The sequence below is a fragment of the Barbus barbus genome, assembly GCF_936440315.1.
Source record: "Barbus barbus genome assembly, chromosome: 18".
Taxonomy (NCBI): domain Eukaryota; kingdom Metazoa; phylum Chordata; class Actinopteri; order Cypriniformes; family Cyprinidae; genus Barbus; species Barbus barbus.
Genome location: NC_136746.1, coordinates 12340075 through 12358092, shown reverse-complemented (window position 1 = coordinate 12358092; position 18018 = coordinate 12340075). Strand labels below are relative to the sequence as shown.

Below are 18018 nucleotides of genomic sequence, written 5' to 3'. Positions count from 1 at the left end.
TGTGGGTGCAGGGCTGGCTGGGGTAGAAAGAGGATGGGGGAAGTAATCAGGCTTGAAGAACAGCTCATCATTTATTTATAAAGTGTAACGTTCCAGCCCCTCTCCTCCCACAAACCCCACACATTCACCTTTACTGCGCTCTCAGGCCAGCACAGTCAACATTTTGTGACCAATTAGAAATCTGACTGGATTCTACCCTCTTTCCCCCCAGCTTGCTGTGGGTGGACACGCCATATGCTCGGAGAGGTCCACAATGGGTTTGTTTTTCTGAGCTCTGCCGTCCCATGATGCTAATCATGCTGGCTGCTCATGCTGGCTCATTGCAGCCCGTGGGAGGACTGTAGCCTGCCGGAAGGATCGATTGCAAAACACAACAGAGGCTGCTCGGCTCCACTCCTCTATACATGTGATCACATAGGGATGTATTTGAGGCCTGAAGTGAAAAGGAATGTAAAAATCACCCAAAACATGGGGAGTTGTCATCTTTGAGTGTGAGAATTTGAGGGTGTGGATGTGTTTGGACAAAGGCTTTGGGGTCTTCTGTGCTGCTGTTCCCTTTGAGGCCATAACAAACCGACCAGCTGTAGTCTAAAGACTCTCGTTTTTTGCAACAGCCATATTTGCTTACTCTTCCTTTGCCATCAGTTATTAAATCCTGCCCAGTTATTCAGGGAATGTCCTACGATTATGGATTTGCTGGTGTTTACCGCATTTGCGCTTCTGATTTATATTGCGCTGTTTAACATAGTTTGAGAACTTGCTTTAATTTTTTACAAAGAGGTGAAACCATAAACCATGAACCGATTCGGAAGGGACCAGAGGTGCGTTTTCTAGATGTGGATTCTGTGGTTACAGAAGGTCATGTGACATGGTTGCATGCATCACAAATGATACATATGTCTTTTGATAAAATTATTTTATAATAATTTATTGATTTATTATTATAAAGAAGTATGAATTTATAGAAGTGGCTGCTTACAACAAAACCAGTAAGTGAGCTGAGAAATCGAGACGTATTTTACCTGGCACCAGTGTTGGGGAAAGTTACTTTTAAAAGTAATGCATTACAATATTGCGTTACTCCCTAAAAAAGTAACTAATTACGTTACTTAGCTACTTTTTATGGAAAGTAATGCGTTACGTTACTTTTGCGTTACTTTTTAAATATGAGCAGGGCTTGATTGTTTTAATACAAGAAGTTCTATTTATAGCAAATGTAAAAGCCCTCACCAAAAAGTGTAATGAATAAACCTCAGGCTGAAGGAAAAATAAATTCACGTCTGTACAGTAGATCGCAGGAGAAGAAGATTCAACACTCTTCAGCAATAAAAAAAACAATGAAGCACAATTGTTAGTTTATCTAAAGCCATTTTTGCTTATTAGTATGGTTGAACTGGATCATCAAAACGTCAGCAGCAAAGACATTGGTTAATAAAATGGGATCAGATATATTTGTGTTATTTAACATTTAATTATTGCAGGTTTGCGTCATATTCTGAGTTTGCATTTCACTGTTTTAATTCATTTTTATGAATACTAAATCTGTTTTTTTGCGAGAGGGATGAATTAATGCACATTCACATTTAGTCTAGAACTACAGTAACATGTTCACACAGCGCACTGTCAGTCAATAAATGGGAAAAAAGTAACTGGCGTTACCTTTTTGAAAAAGTAACTCAGATATTTTCTTGTAAATTAAAAAGTAATACATTACTTTACTAGTTACTTGAAAAAAGTAATATTATTATGTAACTCGCGTTACTTGTAATGCGTTACCCCCAACACTGCCTGGCACTGATGTACACAGACATGATTCGGACAGGATTAGATTTTACTGAAAAACATTAAGTAATTTGCTCTGGAATTTGTACAGAGGATTTGTGAGAAAAACAGACTTGGCATATTCAGATATAAGACTAAAATTACGAAGTACATCAAAGTACAAATTTTTCTAACATTCTCTGGGAAAAGTAGCCCCGTCCGTTTGAATGTAAAATGTTAATTGCACCACATTTACACACCAAACATTCATCTTGGTGTGAACAGGCCTTGAGAGTACTGAGAGAAGATAAATATAAATGATGTATAGCAGTTTCTCAAAAAACCAAACAAACAAACAAAAAAATCCCCAGAAACCTTAAATGAATAGTTAACCTAAAAATGAAAATTTGATGCTTATCTGCTTACCCCAAGGGCTTTGGTGACATTGTTTCTTCAGTAGAACACAAATGAAGATTTTTAACTCAAACCGTTGCAGTCTGTCAGTCATATAATGGCAGTCAATGGGATCCACGGCTTTGAGAGTAAAAAAAAAACATACAGAGACAAAACCAAATTAAACCCTGCGGCTCATGGCGATACATTGAGGTCTAAAGACACGAAACAATCGGTCTGTGCAAGAAGCTGAACAGTATTTCTATAATTTTTTACCTCTGATCCACCAGACTGTCCAACTGTCCAGAGCGTGTTCACAACAGCTGCTGATGCATCTTCTTCTTCTTGCTTTACGGTGGATTGCAGACTTATAAGTGCATTACCGCCACCTATCTCTCAAATGGACCATTGACACACTATCTACAATCTCAATTAGGAGTGTCAATGGTCCATTTTAGAGATAGGCGGCGGTAATGCACTTAAAAGTCTGCGGTAAAAAGAAGTAAAAAACTATATAAATACTGTTCAGTTTCTTGCACAGACCGATCGTTTCGTGTCTTTAGACCTCAATGTATCGTCACGAGCCACAGGGTTTAATTTGGTTTTGTCTGTGTTTTTTTTTTTTTCTCAGAGCCGCGAATCGCATTGGCTGCCATTATATGACTGACAGATTGCAACGGTTTGAGTTAAAAATCTTCATTTGTGTTCTACTGAAGAAACAAAATGACCTACATCTTGGATGCCCTGGGGGTAATCAGATAAACATCAAATTTTTGGGTGAACTACCCCTTTAAGGGGGATCTGCCTGAGGAGAGTAGGCAGAAGCTGCTAACCTGCAAGTGCCACCAAACTGATTGTGCTTTTTTGATCATATGGTTTTTCCATAAAAAAGGTGAGTAGACCGTTCTTTGCTGCCGTACTGGGTGCATCAGAGTTTATGCTAAAAATTCAATGCGATCTCATGCATACCTTCAAATGCAGTTTGAGTGCTCGGATCACAAGATGTTGTAGATTCCATTTACACCTTATTTAGTGCTGACCACTTCAGCTATAAATCTGAGAGATGTTAATACCAGATGTATGCAGAGCGTTTGTCTTTTCCTGCTTCATTCTCACATTGCTTTTTACACCAATACAGTTCTAGAGTGAGAAGGAAAGATACAGAGGGGGAAGGGATAAAGTTTTCAAGAGATTTACAGAAAAAGGAAACACTGAAAGGTGAGATGAAAGAGGGATGAGGGAAGGCAGCATCTAAATTGGAATGTCTGTTGGTGCCTTACATGCTCAATAATCTATTTACCATGCAGAATTAAGATTTCTGCTATCCAGCACATTGCAGCTCCAATCCCTAAAGCTAGGACGGATAATCCAAAATCCCTTTTAGGTCCTGTGAGGCCAGCCCTGGAGCAACAGAGTCAGGAGAGCTGCAGAGGCCTCTGGGTGCTTCAGAGATCTTCTGCACTTCCATTTCAGTGTATTTGGAGGCATTTAAAATGTGTGAACTTTGTTTTAGTAATCTGAATTCTGAAGCCTGGAACTGAATCACATTCACACATTTTTATTGTTCACACATGCTGAAAAAGATAAATGGATACCAGTCACTGTGAAAAACAGAGCAGGACAGGGGTTGGGGGAAATGAACAAGAGATGTTTTCAGTTTGTTGTGCTTGGATTGGAAGAGCATGAAAAGGCAAGGAGTTGAAATGAGTAAACCAGTGTCACCAGTGTGTCAAAATAAAATTAATTTTTCAATGAACTTAAAAGGGATACATGAAAATGCTTGCATCGTTTACTCATCCTCATGCCATTCCAAACCACATGCTGCTATCGTTCCCGTGGAAACATTTTGAATGATCAATCTTCAGACTGCTTTTTTCCATACACTTCATAGTGACCAGAGGCTGTCAAACTCCACAAAGGATCCAAAAATGCCTAAAAAAGAACCATAAAAGTAATTCAGACTTTATTCCAAGTGTTCTGTAGCATGATACGGTAACTTTGTGTGAGGACGGATCGAAATTTAAGTCATTATTCTCTGATAATCTTTCCCTTTGTAGCAGCTCTCAAATCTCATACATACACTACTGTTCAAAAATATTTTTACAATTTAAGATAACTGCTTTCTATTTTAAAATATTTTATTTAAAATGTAATTTATTCCTGTGATAGCAAAGCTGAATTTTCAACTGACATGTCACATTTGGCTTCAACACATGCAAACCATTTTCCACCAATGAAATCAAATCTACTATAACCATGTCAATTTGCCCTTTTTTTCTAAATGTGAATTAGATTTCTGAGCAAACAACTTAAATTTCATTCTGTTCCACATACAAAGCTATCATACAGCTTCAGAAGACATGGATACAGCATGAGTCTGGTTTTATGGTGATTTTTTTATTGTCCTTTTTGGAGCTTGACTATGACGGCCCAGTGGTGCACAACACAACAAAATCTCCACAACACAACTCTAAATGAGTAATTTGCTAATGTGTTGTGGCTTGTTTGTGTTACGTTGTGCTAATTTTGTTGTGTTGTGGTTTGTTTCCATTGGGTTGCAACTTGTTTCCATTGCATTGTGCTAGTTTTGAAGTGAAGTGTGGCCAAGTATGGTGACCCATACTCTCTGCATTTAACCCATCCAAGTGCACACACACACACACACACACACACACCGTGAACACACACCCAGAGCAGTGGGCAGCCAATGCTGAGGTGCCCGGGGAGCAGTTGGGGGTTCGGTGCAATGCAATGCTCAAGGGTCTCACCTCAGTCGTGGTATTGAAGGAGGAGAGAGCGCTGATTATTCACTCCCCTCACCAACAATTCCTGCCAGACCTGAGACTCGAACCTGCGACCTTCGGGTTATAAGTCCGACTCTCTATCCATTAGGCCACGACTGCTTTTTGTTGTATTTATCTTGTTTCTTTTGTGTTGTGGCTCGTTTCCATTGTGTTGTGCTAATTTCATTGTGTTGCAACTTGTTTCCATTGCGTTGTGCTAATTTTGTTGTGTTGCGACTTGTTTCTGCTGTGTTGTGCTGCTGACTTTGTTGTGTTGTGGTTTGTTTTCATTGTGGTGCAACCTGTTTCCATTATGTTGTGCTAATTTTGTTGTGTTGTGGTTTGTTTCCGTTGTGTTGTGCACTACTGGGCCACTGTACTGACAGCTCCTGGTCACAATGCTGTCTTTGAATGGACAGGAGCAAACTAAAATGGTCCTTTTATGCTCCACAAAAGAAACACCATACAGGTTTGGAACGACACGAAGGGGGAATAAATGATAGAATCTTCATTTCATTACATTTAAGGCTCACACTGTTCCTTTAAGTAACTGACATTCCTATCTGTGTGTTTTGTTAATACCAAGAATTTAAAAATCCTGGTTAAATATAACACAAAACTAGGCGTATAGCAGTGTGGCTTACAGGAAACACTGTGCGTCTGTTTGGAGGCTGAATTCCCAGGCTCCAGTGTTAATAATTTGGAGATACTCAGGTAACAAAAAGAGGGCAGCCAGAGCAGCAGATTTCCCCCTCGTCTCCAGTTACTCATTACAGGAATATGAAGCCAGAGGATCTCTGTAGCATTTGCTGGCCTGACGAGCCCTGCACTGTGTGTGGATGTCTTTGATTAGGCTTTGGAATTAGAAGTGTGATGTGTCATAGAGAGGAGATGGATAAATGCGCAGGGCGTTGGGCCTGCTAATGCAAGCGGCAGCTGCACAACAGACAGGCTCCCGGTGGAGCAACAGCAGTAAAACACACCTTCAGTGAGGCCCCTACACTGAGGCATGTACACGCATATGCACACACACACACACACACACAAACGGTTGCCATGGCAACACACAGCTGTCAAGTGCATCAGACCACACCCCAGTGAACAGGCAAATTCACACCAACGAGGTGATCTACTGATGAGTTGACACTCACAACACACACTATATCTGAGTTTCTCGGTCTCTCTTACACAAACAGACATGGGCAAACTCGCCCTCGAGCTCCATATGGAAAAATGATGACACAGGGGAAGTATTAAGCTATTCAAACAGAAACAGTTAATATGATCATGTTGTGTAAATGAAAGATGTCATCATCTCATTTGATGTGGTTAGGCTAAGGATCGTGGCACAGCTCTCTCTTCCCGCTTTCCTTACTGTTACGGCTGTGTTGCAATGTTCATTTTGAAATAGCAACTTTTACTGTAAACCTCATAGATTTCTACACATACATTGGTTATGAATCATCAAGCCAGGAGGATTACTAGAAAAGACATCACCAGATAAAATGGAAATGTAATCAAAAGCAGAAGTTAGTAATTGCAAATAAAACAACTTTTAACGTCACTGGATGCTTTCTCTAGGATTCATGGTTCCTGAATAAAGCAGCACGGAACACAAAATGGTGATACTTCCCACCTGATTACTGGACATTTTTCAGAGACAAGTCAGCATGAAATGACAATGTTTCCTTCCCATTTGTAATGTATAACCACATAAAATGGCTTCCTAAAAGAAAGAGAATAGGATGAGACTTAATTTTGAAGTGAACATTATTTATAATAAACACTGGAATATTCCATAAGAATGGTCAATTTAGATTTCAAGGTGACTTTAAAAAAATGATTTCTCATGAATTTCTGTTCATTCATGTCATTCTATACCTGTAAACCTTTCTTTCTTCTGTGGAACACAAAATACATATATTTTTAAATCTAACATTTATTTATATAGCAATTAATACAACTCAAAGTTTTACAAGGCTTCTTCACATTAATAAACAGGAAAATAACAGTATTTATGTAAAATGATCAATTATGAAACAAATTCAATTTAGCAGCTCTTCAGAATGCAATAATGTCATTATTCAGCTCAGTTCAATTAAATGTTGATTCAGTTCCATTCAATAACTGTCAATGTTTATCAGTTTTAATTTCATTAGAAATTAGTTCAGTTCAGCTATGAGCAGCTCTACATAAGGCAATAATATCATGATTCGGCTCAATGCACTTCAGTTCAATAACACTGTTCCAAAGTTAGTGTCATTATCCAGTTCAATTCAGTTCAGAGTTTTTTCTCATGCAGTAGTGTCAGTGCAGTTACAGATAATATTATGTATTTATTGTTTGAAAGTCAAAAGGGTCCCGTGTTGTTTTGGACCATTGAAATTAACTATATGGATAAAAACAGTTGAATCCACCTTCTTTAAAATAATAAAATCATATAGATTTGATGATGACAGACTTTTTATCTCTTAATTTAACAAAATATTGAGATTTAAACAGGTTTGTGGCTCGAAAATATTAACTTAAATGTTTTGTGGACTCAGAAGTCTGGGTCGGCTTCACCTGCAGCGGACGCACTTCATCACCATGTCCTTCACAGCCCAGGTGGCCTCTGTGGAGAATTCCAGTTCAGTGTCGTTCAGGGGACAAACTCAAAAACAGCCCATGTCTGTTGCTCATTGATTTGTGAAGGAAGGAGCTGACAGTCCCGGTGCATTGAAGCCCATCCTGCGTCTCTTTGTTTTAAGAGTGCAGTGTTTGCTGAGTGCTTGGACTGAAGACTGGGCCAAGCAAGGAGTTGAGGATACTCTGAGGAATGAGTTCATTTGTGAAACCACACCATCTCTGAGTGCTTTGTCTGTCAATCAGGCATTGGATTTCCAAGTAAGCTTATGCATTTCAGTTACCAAGAATAAGGGATCAATATCTATGAGTTATTCCAGAGAAAAGCGGGTAGTGCCTTTATGCATTTATGAAACAGCAGGTCTCTTCACATGTAACAGTTCTGACATGACCATAAAGCAGCTGGAGCAGTTGCCATGCCAACGCAGGGTTTGATGGAGGTGTGGCATTAGCCCTGCCCTCTGAGGGGGAGGAGAACCTCAGTGAACACAAGGTCAGGGTCATACCAATTGTAAATCGCTTTGGATGAAAGCGTCTGCCAAATGACTAAATGTAAATGTAAATACCACCTGTCCACATCTGCCTCTCTCAACACAGAATGATCAATATAACAATAGATAGGAAAAGAACTACATAGACAGACAGACAGACAGACAGACAGATAGATAGATAGATAGATAGATAGATAGATAGATAGATAGATAGATAGATAGATAGATAGATAGATAGATAGATAGATAGCATTATCAATATAACAATAGATTGATAGACAGACAGACCGAAGATAGATAGAAAGATGTCAGCTTAGTTTGGAGAACAGAATTCACAAAAAAGAGTAACGTTAGTATTTCCTGTGTGAAAACTAGCCCTGTCTCCTTGTGGTTTTAAGTTTTAAGTTTAAATGCAGGTCTTTTTACATTGAGATTTTAAGATCTTTTAATCTGGACTAAATTTACATTGAATTAAGGCAGATTGATTTAAAGGTGCAATAGGTGCAGTTATCTTCAGAATTTTTTTTGTTATGCTGGTTGAAAGTCTCTTCACATCCCGATAGCAATCATACAATGTAATTTTATATTCTGTGGAAGGCATAGGACCAAAAAATGTTCTTCCAATCAAAATGTTTGTTCCGAGCATTTTCATTGACTTTCCTACCTGCCTGTCAACATGATAGGTCATCAGCACGTTCACATATGCTATGCAGGCGGAGCGAGAACGGCAGGCAAACATCAACCTGATCTTCCTTCCTGCTATACTTTTACTAACTGCACTATAAAGTTTTCTCATCGGTGAATGACACATGATGGAGTGTAGTAATGTTGTCTCTGGTCGTCTGTCTGATCTGTTTGCGTTTATGCGTTAAGGGGGCGTGGCTTTTGGCAGCGATTTGCAGGGAGGGTGGGACGTTAGCTTTTAGTGCTATCAGGCTAAAGTTAACATTTTCCAAGATCTCCTTCTGCACCTTTAAAGGGCCTATTGCAGGTTAGAGACTCCAGTGAGTCGATGTATAGAAAATACTGTAGGAACTAGATTTTCTTTAAAATACACTTTAAAATACGCTATTAAGGCTTCTGGAGTCGTTTTTGTGAGAGAATTTTACTTCCGCATCTGAAACGCGCCAAAACCGGAAGTGACTCATCAAAATGGAGAGCGGTCCATTTAAACCACAGGAAAACGGATCGCAATGACAGTTCGGACGCTGAGGGAATTTTAAATGTGTATTTATACTCGTATGACGGACCACAGATAAAATGATGAGCCTGCTATGCAGCCAAGAGAGCAGGACAGGACAGGATTAGACAGAACAACGGTCAGAGAAGACAAAATGAGTTGATGTGAGGAGAACAGCGCAGGTGTTTGGTGAGAGATCAGTGTTAGCTTACAGATATACACACGTTAGCTAATGTAATTAGGCAATAGCAATGCTAGTATTGATACTACCAGTAATAGAAACTAATAAGCGTTGATCAGGCGTGTCACACTCGTTAATATCCGACACTAACGTTACGTGATAGTGGCTTCTTATCACCGCAGGAGAGAGAGATAAACACGGTTTTGATTCATAGGTGCTTGTGTGGGAAATGCGAGGCCATCGTCACAGCTGAGGAAAGTCAGTGCTGCAGGGAGTTAGATACGTTACATACTGGGTCTTAGTGGAGAATGTGACCCCCACACTTGATATGCAGTGTCTGACTCTACACCCAGGCTTTGAGGCTTGCTGTCTGAACCCATGTGTGCTACAGATAGCCTCTATGTACTTCAGACAGGAGCATAGACCGCTCCAGGCCAGCAGACACATGTTTTAGGGCAGAAATCATTTATTACTCTATTTAGGTCATGACTACCTATAAGTAACACTTTTTGATGCCATCGGTATAACACAATCAATAATGATAGCATACAGACAAGTTGTCCGCTGGGCCTGTGGTGCATGTGTTGTGTCAGCCATTAGAAGATAGTTTACAGAGGAAGGAGGACTTTATAAAGGTTTTGAATGGCCCCATTTTGTAGACAATCAGTAAAAAATAAATAAATCACAATCAAGTGGATCTGCATTTATGGTTAATTCAATTCAGTTTTATTTATACAGCACTAAATCATAAATATTATTTCATAGCACTGTTAATACCCAACTCAAAATCCAACATTTCAACTGTTACGTAATATATGTAGATGTACCAAACATATACTACCAAAAGAAATACCATCTGACCCATTTAAAAATATTTAACAATCTTTCAGTCTGGGTATCACACTAATGCGTTGTTAAAGTGTGTTAAATCATGAAGGCTGTGCTAGAGATACACCAACAGCCTCATCATGTTGATCCTCTGACTGGAGGGATCTGGAGAGAGGAGCAGGTGTAGTGGACATGACTGGAGGGATCTGGAAACAGGAGCAGGTGTAGTGGACATGACCGGAGGGCTCTGGAAAGAGGAGCAGGTGTAGTGGACATGACTGGAGGGATCTGGAGAGAGGAGCAGGTGTAGTGGACATGACTGGAAGGATCTGGAGAGAGGAGCAGGTGTAGTGGACATGACTGGAGGGATCTGGAAAGAGGAGCAGGTGTAGTGGACATGACCGGAGGTATCTGGAGAGAGGAGCAGGTGTAGTGGACATGACTGGAGGGATCTGGAGAGAGGAGCAGGTGTAGTGGACATGACTGGAGGGATCTGGAGAGAGGAGCAGGTGTAGTGGACATGACTGGAGGGATCTGGAGAGAGGAGCAGGTGTAGTGGACATGACTGGAGGGATCTGGAAACAGGAGCAGGTGTAGTGGACATGACTGGAGGGATCTGGAAAGAGGAGCAGGTGTAGTGGACATGACCGGAGGTATCTGGAGAGAGGAGCAGGTGTAGTGGACATGACTGGAGGGATCTGGAGAGAGGAGCAGGTGTAGTGGACATGACTGGAGGGATCTGGAAAGAGGAGCAGGTGTAGTGGACATGACTGGAGGGATCTGGAGAGAGGAGCAGGTGTAGTGGACTTGACTGGAGGGATCTGGAGAGAGGAGCAGGTGTAGTGGACTTGACTGGAGGGATCTGGAGAGAGGAGCAGGTGTAGTGGACATGACTGGAGGGATCTGGAGAGAGGAGCAGGTGTAGTGGACTTGACTGGAGGGATCTGGAGAGAGGAGCAGGTGTAGTGGACTTGACTGGAGGGATCTGGAGAGAGGAGCAGGTGTAGTGGACATGACTGGAGGGATCTGGAGAGAGGAGCAGGTGTAGTGGACATGACAGAGCTGTGTTCTCCTGGAGCCTGTGGTGACCTGCAGTATTCCTCTCTCAGACGGCATATGCTGGGAGAAGCAAACACAAGTTTAGATCATATTCACTGCTGACCATGCTTTTCCACTTGGCCTCCATCACATCTGTTAAGTTACACACCACCGCGGTGTTTGAAGCAGATGCATTAGTGAAGTCCAGTCTCTTCAGCTGCACTAACGCATTGGCCCGGAAGATACCATCCTATTTCTTGTTAGGAAACCTGTGGACTCGATGTCCTGACAGGCTGGAGTTTGTGCAACCTCCACAAACACAATAATTTACCATGACAATGATAAATTGAAATAAAAATAACTACCGAAAACACACTGCCTCGCGCAATAACAGGCTATGCAAGAAATGTTGTTAAAAAATCTAGCATAGTATAAAACATCTAATAGAAATAAATCATAGAAATCCAAGATAGTGAAATAGATTCCAAGATCAAACAGACTAAATAATAATAATAATAATGCAAAAACACTTATTACACTCACTTCAGTGGTTGATTGTACATTATAAATCATGCTATTGCACAGTGTTTATGGACTGATTGTGAGTCAGACCAATGACTGAGGAATTGAGGCAGTGGCTGAGGTGGTTCAGAGGAGGAAAAAAGAAAAGCCTCTCTGAACGTCCTCATATCCCTTTAAGCTGCACGAGCTGGTAGGGAATTCACACGGTCCACAAAGTTTGCTTTTTACATTCCCTGAACGGCTGTAGAATATACACTAGGTTCACTGCTTCTTCTTTGCAGTAACGTTCTTGCAGACCCAGTTCATGCCATCCTGAAAGAAGGAAGCACTTTATGTGAAAACCAATCTCTGACGGGAAGGTCCAAAACAAACGCACAGGTAAATAAAAGAAGGCTGATGACTCACCTGAACTCCCTCTCCTGTAAGTGCAGAGCAGGACTGAATTTGCCACATGCGGTCCCGAATAGTGTGCAGCTTCAGTCCCTCTGCAATCTCAGAGGCTGGAGCAGCAGTCAACAGGTCTTGCTTATTGGCAAAGATCAAAACAGGTACGCCACTAAGTTTCTCCTCATCCAGCAGCTCAGCCAACTCCTGCACATCACATGGACCATTCAAAATAGCTCACTCAAATACCTTCAGCATGCATTTGCCTGAACAAATGCATATCAAGATCAAGTATATGCTTAAGCATTTCTTTGGAGCAATCTAATGTTTCACTTCAAATCAGTGTGAAATATCAATGCTGCATAATAAGCTGCAAAATATAACAAAACCTAAGAAAGTGTGAAGCTACTAAGAAATATCCTGCAGAGGCTTTGGATGCACACACACAAACAAGACGAGCAATAATAAACAGATGTGCTATATATACCTGCCCCGTTTCCTCAAATCGCTTCCTGTCTGCACTATCTATGACATAAATCTGAAAACCAAAAACAATGTCCAAAAAATTATAACATTAAGCAAACAAATATGGGAAATATCTCTTACACAAGAAATTTAAACACACTACTGTTCAAATGCTTGGGGTCAGTAGCATTTTTAATGAATACTTGCATTTAACTGATCAAAATGCTGTTCTGAAATCAGTACAGAAAAAAAAAAGAAATCTGTTTTCAACATTGTTAATAATAAAATTTTCTTGAGCATCAACATATCAGAATGATTTCTGAAGGATCATGTGACACTGAAGACTGAAGCATCCAACAATAAATTGCATTTTAAATACCTTAAAACAGAAAACAATTATTTAAAATTGTAATATTGCATAATAGTTTTTTCAACTATTTTTGATCTAATAAATGCACCATAGGTGAGCATAAAGACACTTCTTGCTTAAAAATCCAACCTCAAACTTTTGACCAGTAATGTATATGAGAATAAATGAACTATAAACTGACACTTTGTTCAGTGGTCTACTCATAAACAAATCTCTCAAGAAACACTCACCAGCACATGAGTATTTTCAAAGTAGTTTCTCCAGTACGGCCTTATCTTCCTCTGGCCTCCAATGTCCCAGACATTCAGTTTGAAGCCCTGAGACTGCACGCTCTTAATGTTAAAGCCCTGGCAAGGACAGAAGAATTAAGAGCAACTGGGCAAGGAAAGCAGAAGCATTTAAGAGATTACTCTGAAACAATGATAATAAACTTCCCAACTTTTTACAAGGAAATTTGTAATTTCTGCAAAAGAGAGATAATTTCTAGTAGCTCCTTTTCGTGTGTTACCTGTGTTGGGGTGATGTGACTAATATCCTCAGAGGCGAGCTGTTTGAGAAGTGTCGTCTTTCCACCATTGTCTAATCCGAGGAGCAGAATGCGTACCTCCTGCTCTGGGGCACTCTTTAGTTTTCTAAGAATTGACAACAAACCCTGGAATAAACATAATAGAACCAGAAAATTATGTCTCAATAACCAGATTTTAAAGAGACAGCAAGGGTGGGGGGCATATTACTAAAAAGACAATGTTATTCAGTTGATTATGTTAAATACAAAATAGAGCACAAAAGATGTTAGCCAGGATGACAGCCTAAGTCACCATTCACTGTCATTGTATGTAAAAAAAATAGAAAAGAGACTGAATGATGACATTTGGTCGCTTTTTTTACTGGTGTCTACAATATCATAATTGTTCATCAATACTATTGCAATATTAAATAAGTAGTTTACGTATATATATCAGTAGAAGAAGAGGCAGAAGCTCTTGTACTTATTTTATTGTAATCAACATAATGTCTAAACTGAGCCATCAGGCTTCATTCCAACAGAAAACCCGCTACCGCTGCTAATAATCCACACTAGACGCTCCAAGTTCCGATAAAAACATATTTAAGTTTAAAAAAAAAATCCAAACTCATTATCAAACACACAAAAACATGACTACAGGGAGACAACTTCTCACCATCTTTCTCCGGGTGTCTTCCGAGACGCCGACCAGGGTTACTAGGGGGAGTTAAGTGACGTCACCGGTCGTTAGCGTCATCTTAAAGGAACAGCGTTTTTAATTGTTTTTTTTTTTTTTTTAACATATGTCTGGTCATGTTTCAAAGTCACTATCTGTATCCACCTATTCTTCAACGCGGAAGTAAGCCTATGGGCGAGACTTTCGCTTCATTAGCCTCTATATAGAAATAATGAGAAGAATTACACCAAGCAGTAAACACTAAAGCTGTTTGCACTACAAACCAGTGTGTTCATAATTAATAAAATAATATGGTAAGACACACCAATTTGCAATATCTAGCAGCAAAACTACTGGTTTTGTACAGCTAAAAATAGCTGGAAGCTAATGAGACAGGAAGCTAGACCCATAGAAATTATGGCCACGTCCATTTCTAAGGGAAGAATAAGGTGGATATGTTAGTCAGGTATGACTACATTACAGCTACTGAACTTTTGCAGCATTATTGCCCAAGAAAAACACTACGCAACTCATTTTGTCACTCTATGTGGGGTAAGTTGTCACAATAGAACCTATGAAACTAGAAATTATGAAACAAAAACGATCAGAAAAGTTAACAGCAAAAATGTAAACAGTAAAGTACAAAAATAATGAATGGATGAGTTTAATTTGATAACATCTAGTTTGATTATATAGAACACTCTTTATCTGAATGTATATCTTTGTGGTTTTATTGCGATTTATCAGATTGCCCTTCTGATTATCAAATGTTCTATATAATTATACTCAAATTATTGAGAATGTTAATACTGTAGAATACCATGATAAATTTAGCTCTATGTTTTTTTCAGACGTTTGATAAAATTGTATCAAACACAGCAATTGTCATTACAGCTTTCATCATCAGTGCTACAAAACCAAATTTGCCAAAACAGTTATAAAGGGAACTTTTTAAAAAGAGCAACAAGTGCACCGATTCTACTTAAACAACATTTTATTTACAGAATCCGTAAATAAATCTGTAAAAATACAAAAACGGCAACCATGGCAAGTCCTTCTAGACTGATCTCGACATAAAATGCACCATGCAAAACTTCACTCTATCAGTCCTTCAAAAAGGGACTAAGATTTAAAAACCCTGATTGCCAAAAAAAAAGTACAACAAAATTTCAAACAACAAAACTGTAGAGTATCTAGAGGAATATCTGTAGAGAAGAATGCTGGTGTCTTCCCTAAATGCAGAAGAGTGACAGGCTGTCACTGACAATACCATGTTACAGTATGTTACAGGGATGGTACATCTGGTGCCTCACTTCAGGGCTCAGTGGGAACAGGACTGAATTCTCAGTCCCTGAACTGAGAGTGAATCTGAAGATTGGTGTTGGCAGTTACTTACGTACACAAGTAACAGTATTAACTATTAAAACATTTTCAACATGAAGTAAATGTTCATGGAGCTGGTTGTATGGAGGCTTTAACCTGTCTATTTAACATTTGCAACCAAATCTGAAAGTACAAAATTCCATTAAATTCTACTCCACTCTCCGTCACGTCTCATAGTAGAACTCATAGTAAAAGTCTAATACTGTATAAAACGTATAAAGGTCTGGGTGTAGACGTGTCTAACTAAGCTTTCTGCTTTTTCTTGGCTGGTTTGACTGAGGGCATTTCCTCCTCACTGGCATCATCGTCATCATCATCATCATCTGATAGTTCAGACTCTTCATTCTCTGTGGCTGAAGAAGAATTTATTAGCATTATTCATGTTCAAGAAAAAAGATAAAATAGCTTTAAATGCAATTTTGGGACAAAGTGCTACTGTGTGCTCGTGACAGAGTGTTTTATTCCTCACCAACTAAATGTAACCCACTGACGGTCACTGGTCCAGTTCCAGATTTCAGGCGTAGTGTGACAGGAGCCATCAATTCAAACTCCCCGAGGCTTACCTGAGGAAAAACAGATGTGAAAAACTGATTTAAAAACTTCCAATATGGAACACAATGTACAACAGCATAAAAAAATAAAATAAAATAAAAAACACAGAAATGCATAGCATTACCATAGGCAGGCAGGAAATGTTGAGATTAGCTACAGGCACTGATATTTTCTTTCCTTGGTGATTCATAGCTGTCACTTCCACCACGTTATTCTCCACTTTGGCACCATCACCCAGACAAATCTAATGGTTTGAGAGTAAGGGAAATAGTTGCATTTAAAAGCACTTCAAGCTCTCAAATTTTAAAATCATAAATGGAAGAAGCGACAGATCTTTTCTTCTATAGTGTGACATACGTCGGAAAATAAATAATGTAGGACAGGGACTTTCATCAGTTGTTCACTAGATTTTGAGATGTGGGCACCGCACTCAAATTGGTTCAGCAAATTTTCGCAAGCAAAATCCAATCATTTCAATAGTGATCCATTTAATCTGGAATTTCACATAAGAGCAAAAGATTTCCCCATGCAAATTTTGCAACAAATTCAAGTTGGTCACATGGATTCACCGCTTTCACCGGACAATGGACAATAGACAAGTAATGGACTTTCTATGGACAATGGACAATTAATATTTGCCTGCAAAATTTTTATAATCTGCCCACATCTTAAATGATTGGAGAAGTCCTGCATATGTTATCTCTGGCCACTTACACACTGCAAGTTTCAGTAGTGAGACAACCAAATGCGGAGTGAGTCCCGTAAATTATTGTTCTATGTGATGTGTGTACTGAGCAGCAGTCACTCCCGCATTTGTAACCATAGCCACATTTTGGACTCTTGTGGAAATGTATAAGAATTTAGCCCATTTTTTTGGCTAAAGACTCATTTTGTCCGTCGATTTTAACTAAACTACTGCTGATAGACGTGCTGTGTTTTGTTTATGCTCAGGAGGCTGCTTTTTAGAGAGCGCTGTCTTGCAGTGTTGCCATGTCCTCATATTTACAGGCGCTTTTAGGCATGTTTGCTCTTAGCTCATAAAGCTAGGAACTTTATGTTAGTGTCAAAAGTACTGACCGCGATACCATTCGGTACTGAAATTTGAAAAACGTCCATTTCCTGCTAAGATTTGAGCGCTGTTGAGCATTGTATTTAACCATCAGGTATTGCTTATAATGTGACCATGCAGCTTAACTATTTTTCAGTGACCCATACAGGTTTGGAAGAACATAGGCGGGCTGTTCTTGTAATAAAAGTCTACGAACCGTTCTGAGCTCCAGAAAATGTTCCACGTCGTCATCTTCATCTGCTTGAAATGTGTAAAATGGAACTTCAGAAGACAACTCACAACCTAAAGGAATCCAAAAATCACAATATTAAATAGGTGTTATATTTAATTTAAATTCACAAATGAATGGAACTACTGAAAACGACCACGTTTGAATTATATCTTGATGTACAGTGATCCAGGGTTCTTTTGATCAACGTTAAACACCATTGGCTACGATTATTGATAGAAAATGCAGACTACTGTAGTCCCACGTGTGTTAGCAGATGTACACAGTTGATCTTACTGAACACATAGCTCTCCAATCGCGAGCGCGAGTCCACTCCACTGTCTGATACTTCGTCCTCCACAAACGACATAATTGTTCACACTTTACAAATATCACTTAAATAGAGGATATAATTTTCACAGTGCAGGTCGCGTTTTCAAAACACATGTGAGGAGTGCGCCAAAACCGTCGCAGGAATTAAGACGTCATCAACATGGACACGGAAGCGGGCTAGGTTTTTTTTTATTTTTTTATATATATATATATATATTCTGAAGTCCGTGTCAGATATTACGAATAAAAAAGATGGGGTTTTGTTTTCCTT

At 39.4% G+C, this 18018-nt stretch overlaps 2 protein-coding genes across 2 annotated transcripts; both read right to left on the bottom strand.

The window, feature by feature from the left end:
- Positions 1-10120: 10120 nt before the first annotated feature.
- Positions 10121-14379, bottom strand: LOC306884149 (ADP-ribosylation factor-like protein 3). Its single transcript, XM_079439845.1, has 6 exons — positions 14203-14379; positions 13530-13673; positions 13252-13368; positions 12674-12724; positions 12208-12393; positions 10121-12114 (listed from the first exon to the last, which is right to left on the bottom strand). Exons 1-6 carry the CDS (start codon positions 14203-14205, stop codon positions 12064-12066), a joined length of 552 nt encoding a protein of 183 aa, XP_079295971.1. The 5' UTR covers positions 14206-14379; the 3' UTR covers positions 10121-12063.
- LOC306884150 (nucleoplasmin-like protein NO29) lies at positions 14325-17913 on the bottom strand. Its single transcript, XM_079439846.1, has 5 exons — positions 17712-17913; positions 17403-17488; positions 16262-16381; positions 16055-16148; positions 14325-15938 (listed from the first exon to the last, which is right to left on the bottom strand). Exons 1-5 carry the CDS (start codon positions 17782-17784, stop codon positions 15829-15831), a joined length of 483 nt encoding a protein of 160 aa, XP_079295972.1. The 5' UTR covers positions 17785-17913; the 3' UTR covers positions 14325-15828.
- Positions 17914-18018: the final 105 nt, after the last annotated feature.

Bases quoted from the DNA above. Each gene is read 5' to 3' on its own strand.
- LOC306884149 (XM_079439845.1), bottom strand. The intron at 13,369-13,529 runs GTAACACACGAA...TGTCCTTGCCAG, and splicing joins GTCACATCACCCCAACACAG to GGCTTTAACATTAAGAGCGT. The intron at 12,394-12,673 runs GTATATATAGCA...TGTGATGTGCAG, and splicing joins GATTTGAGGAAACGGGGCAG to GAGTTGGCTGAGCTGCTGGA.
- LOC306884150 (XM_079439846.1), bottom strand. From the start codon at position 17,784: ATGTCGTTTGTGGAGGACGAAGTATCAGACAGTGGAGTGGACTCGCGC. The intron at 16,382-17,402 runs GTTCGTAGACTT...TCAAACCATTAG, and splicing joins ATTTTCTGGAGCTCAGAACG to ATTTGTCTGGGTGATGGTGC. The intron at 15,939-16,054 runs GTGAGGAATAAA...ATTCTTCTTCAG, and splicing joins CAGTGGGTTACATTTAGTTG to CCACAGAGAATGAAGAGTCT.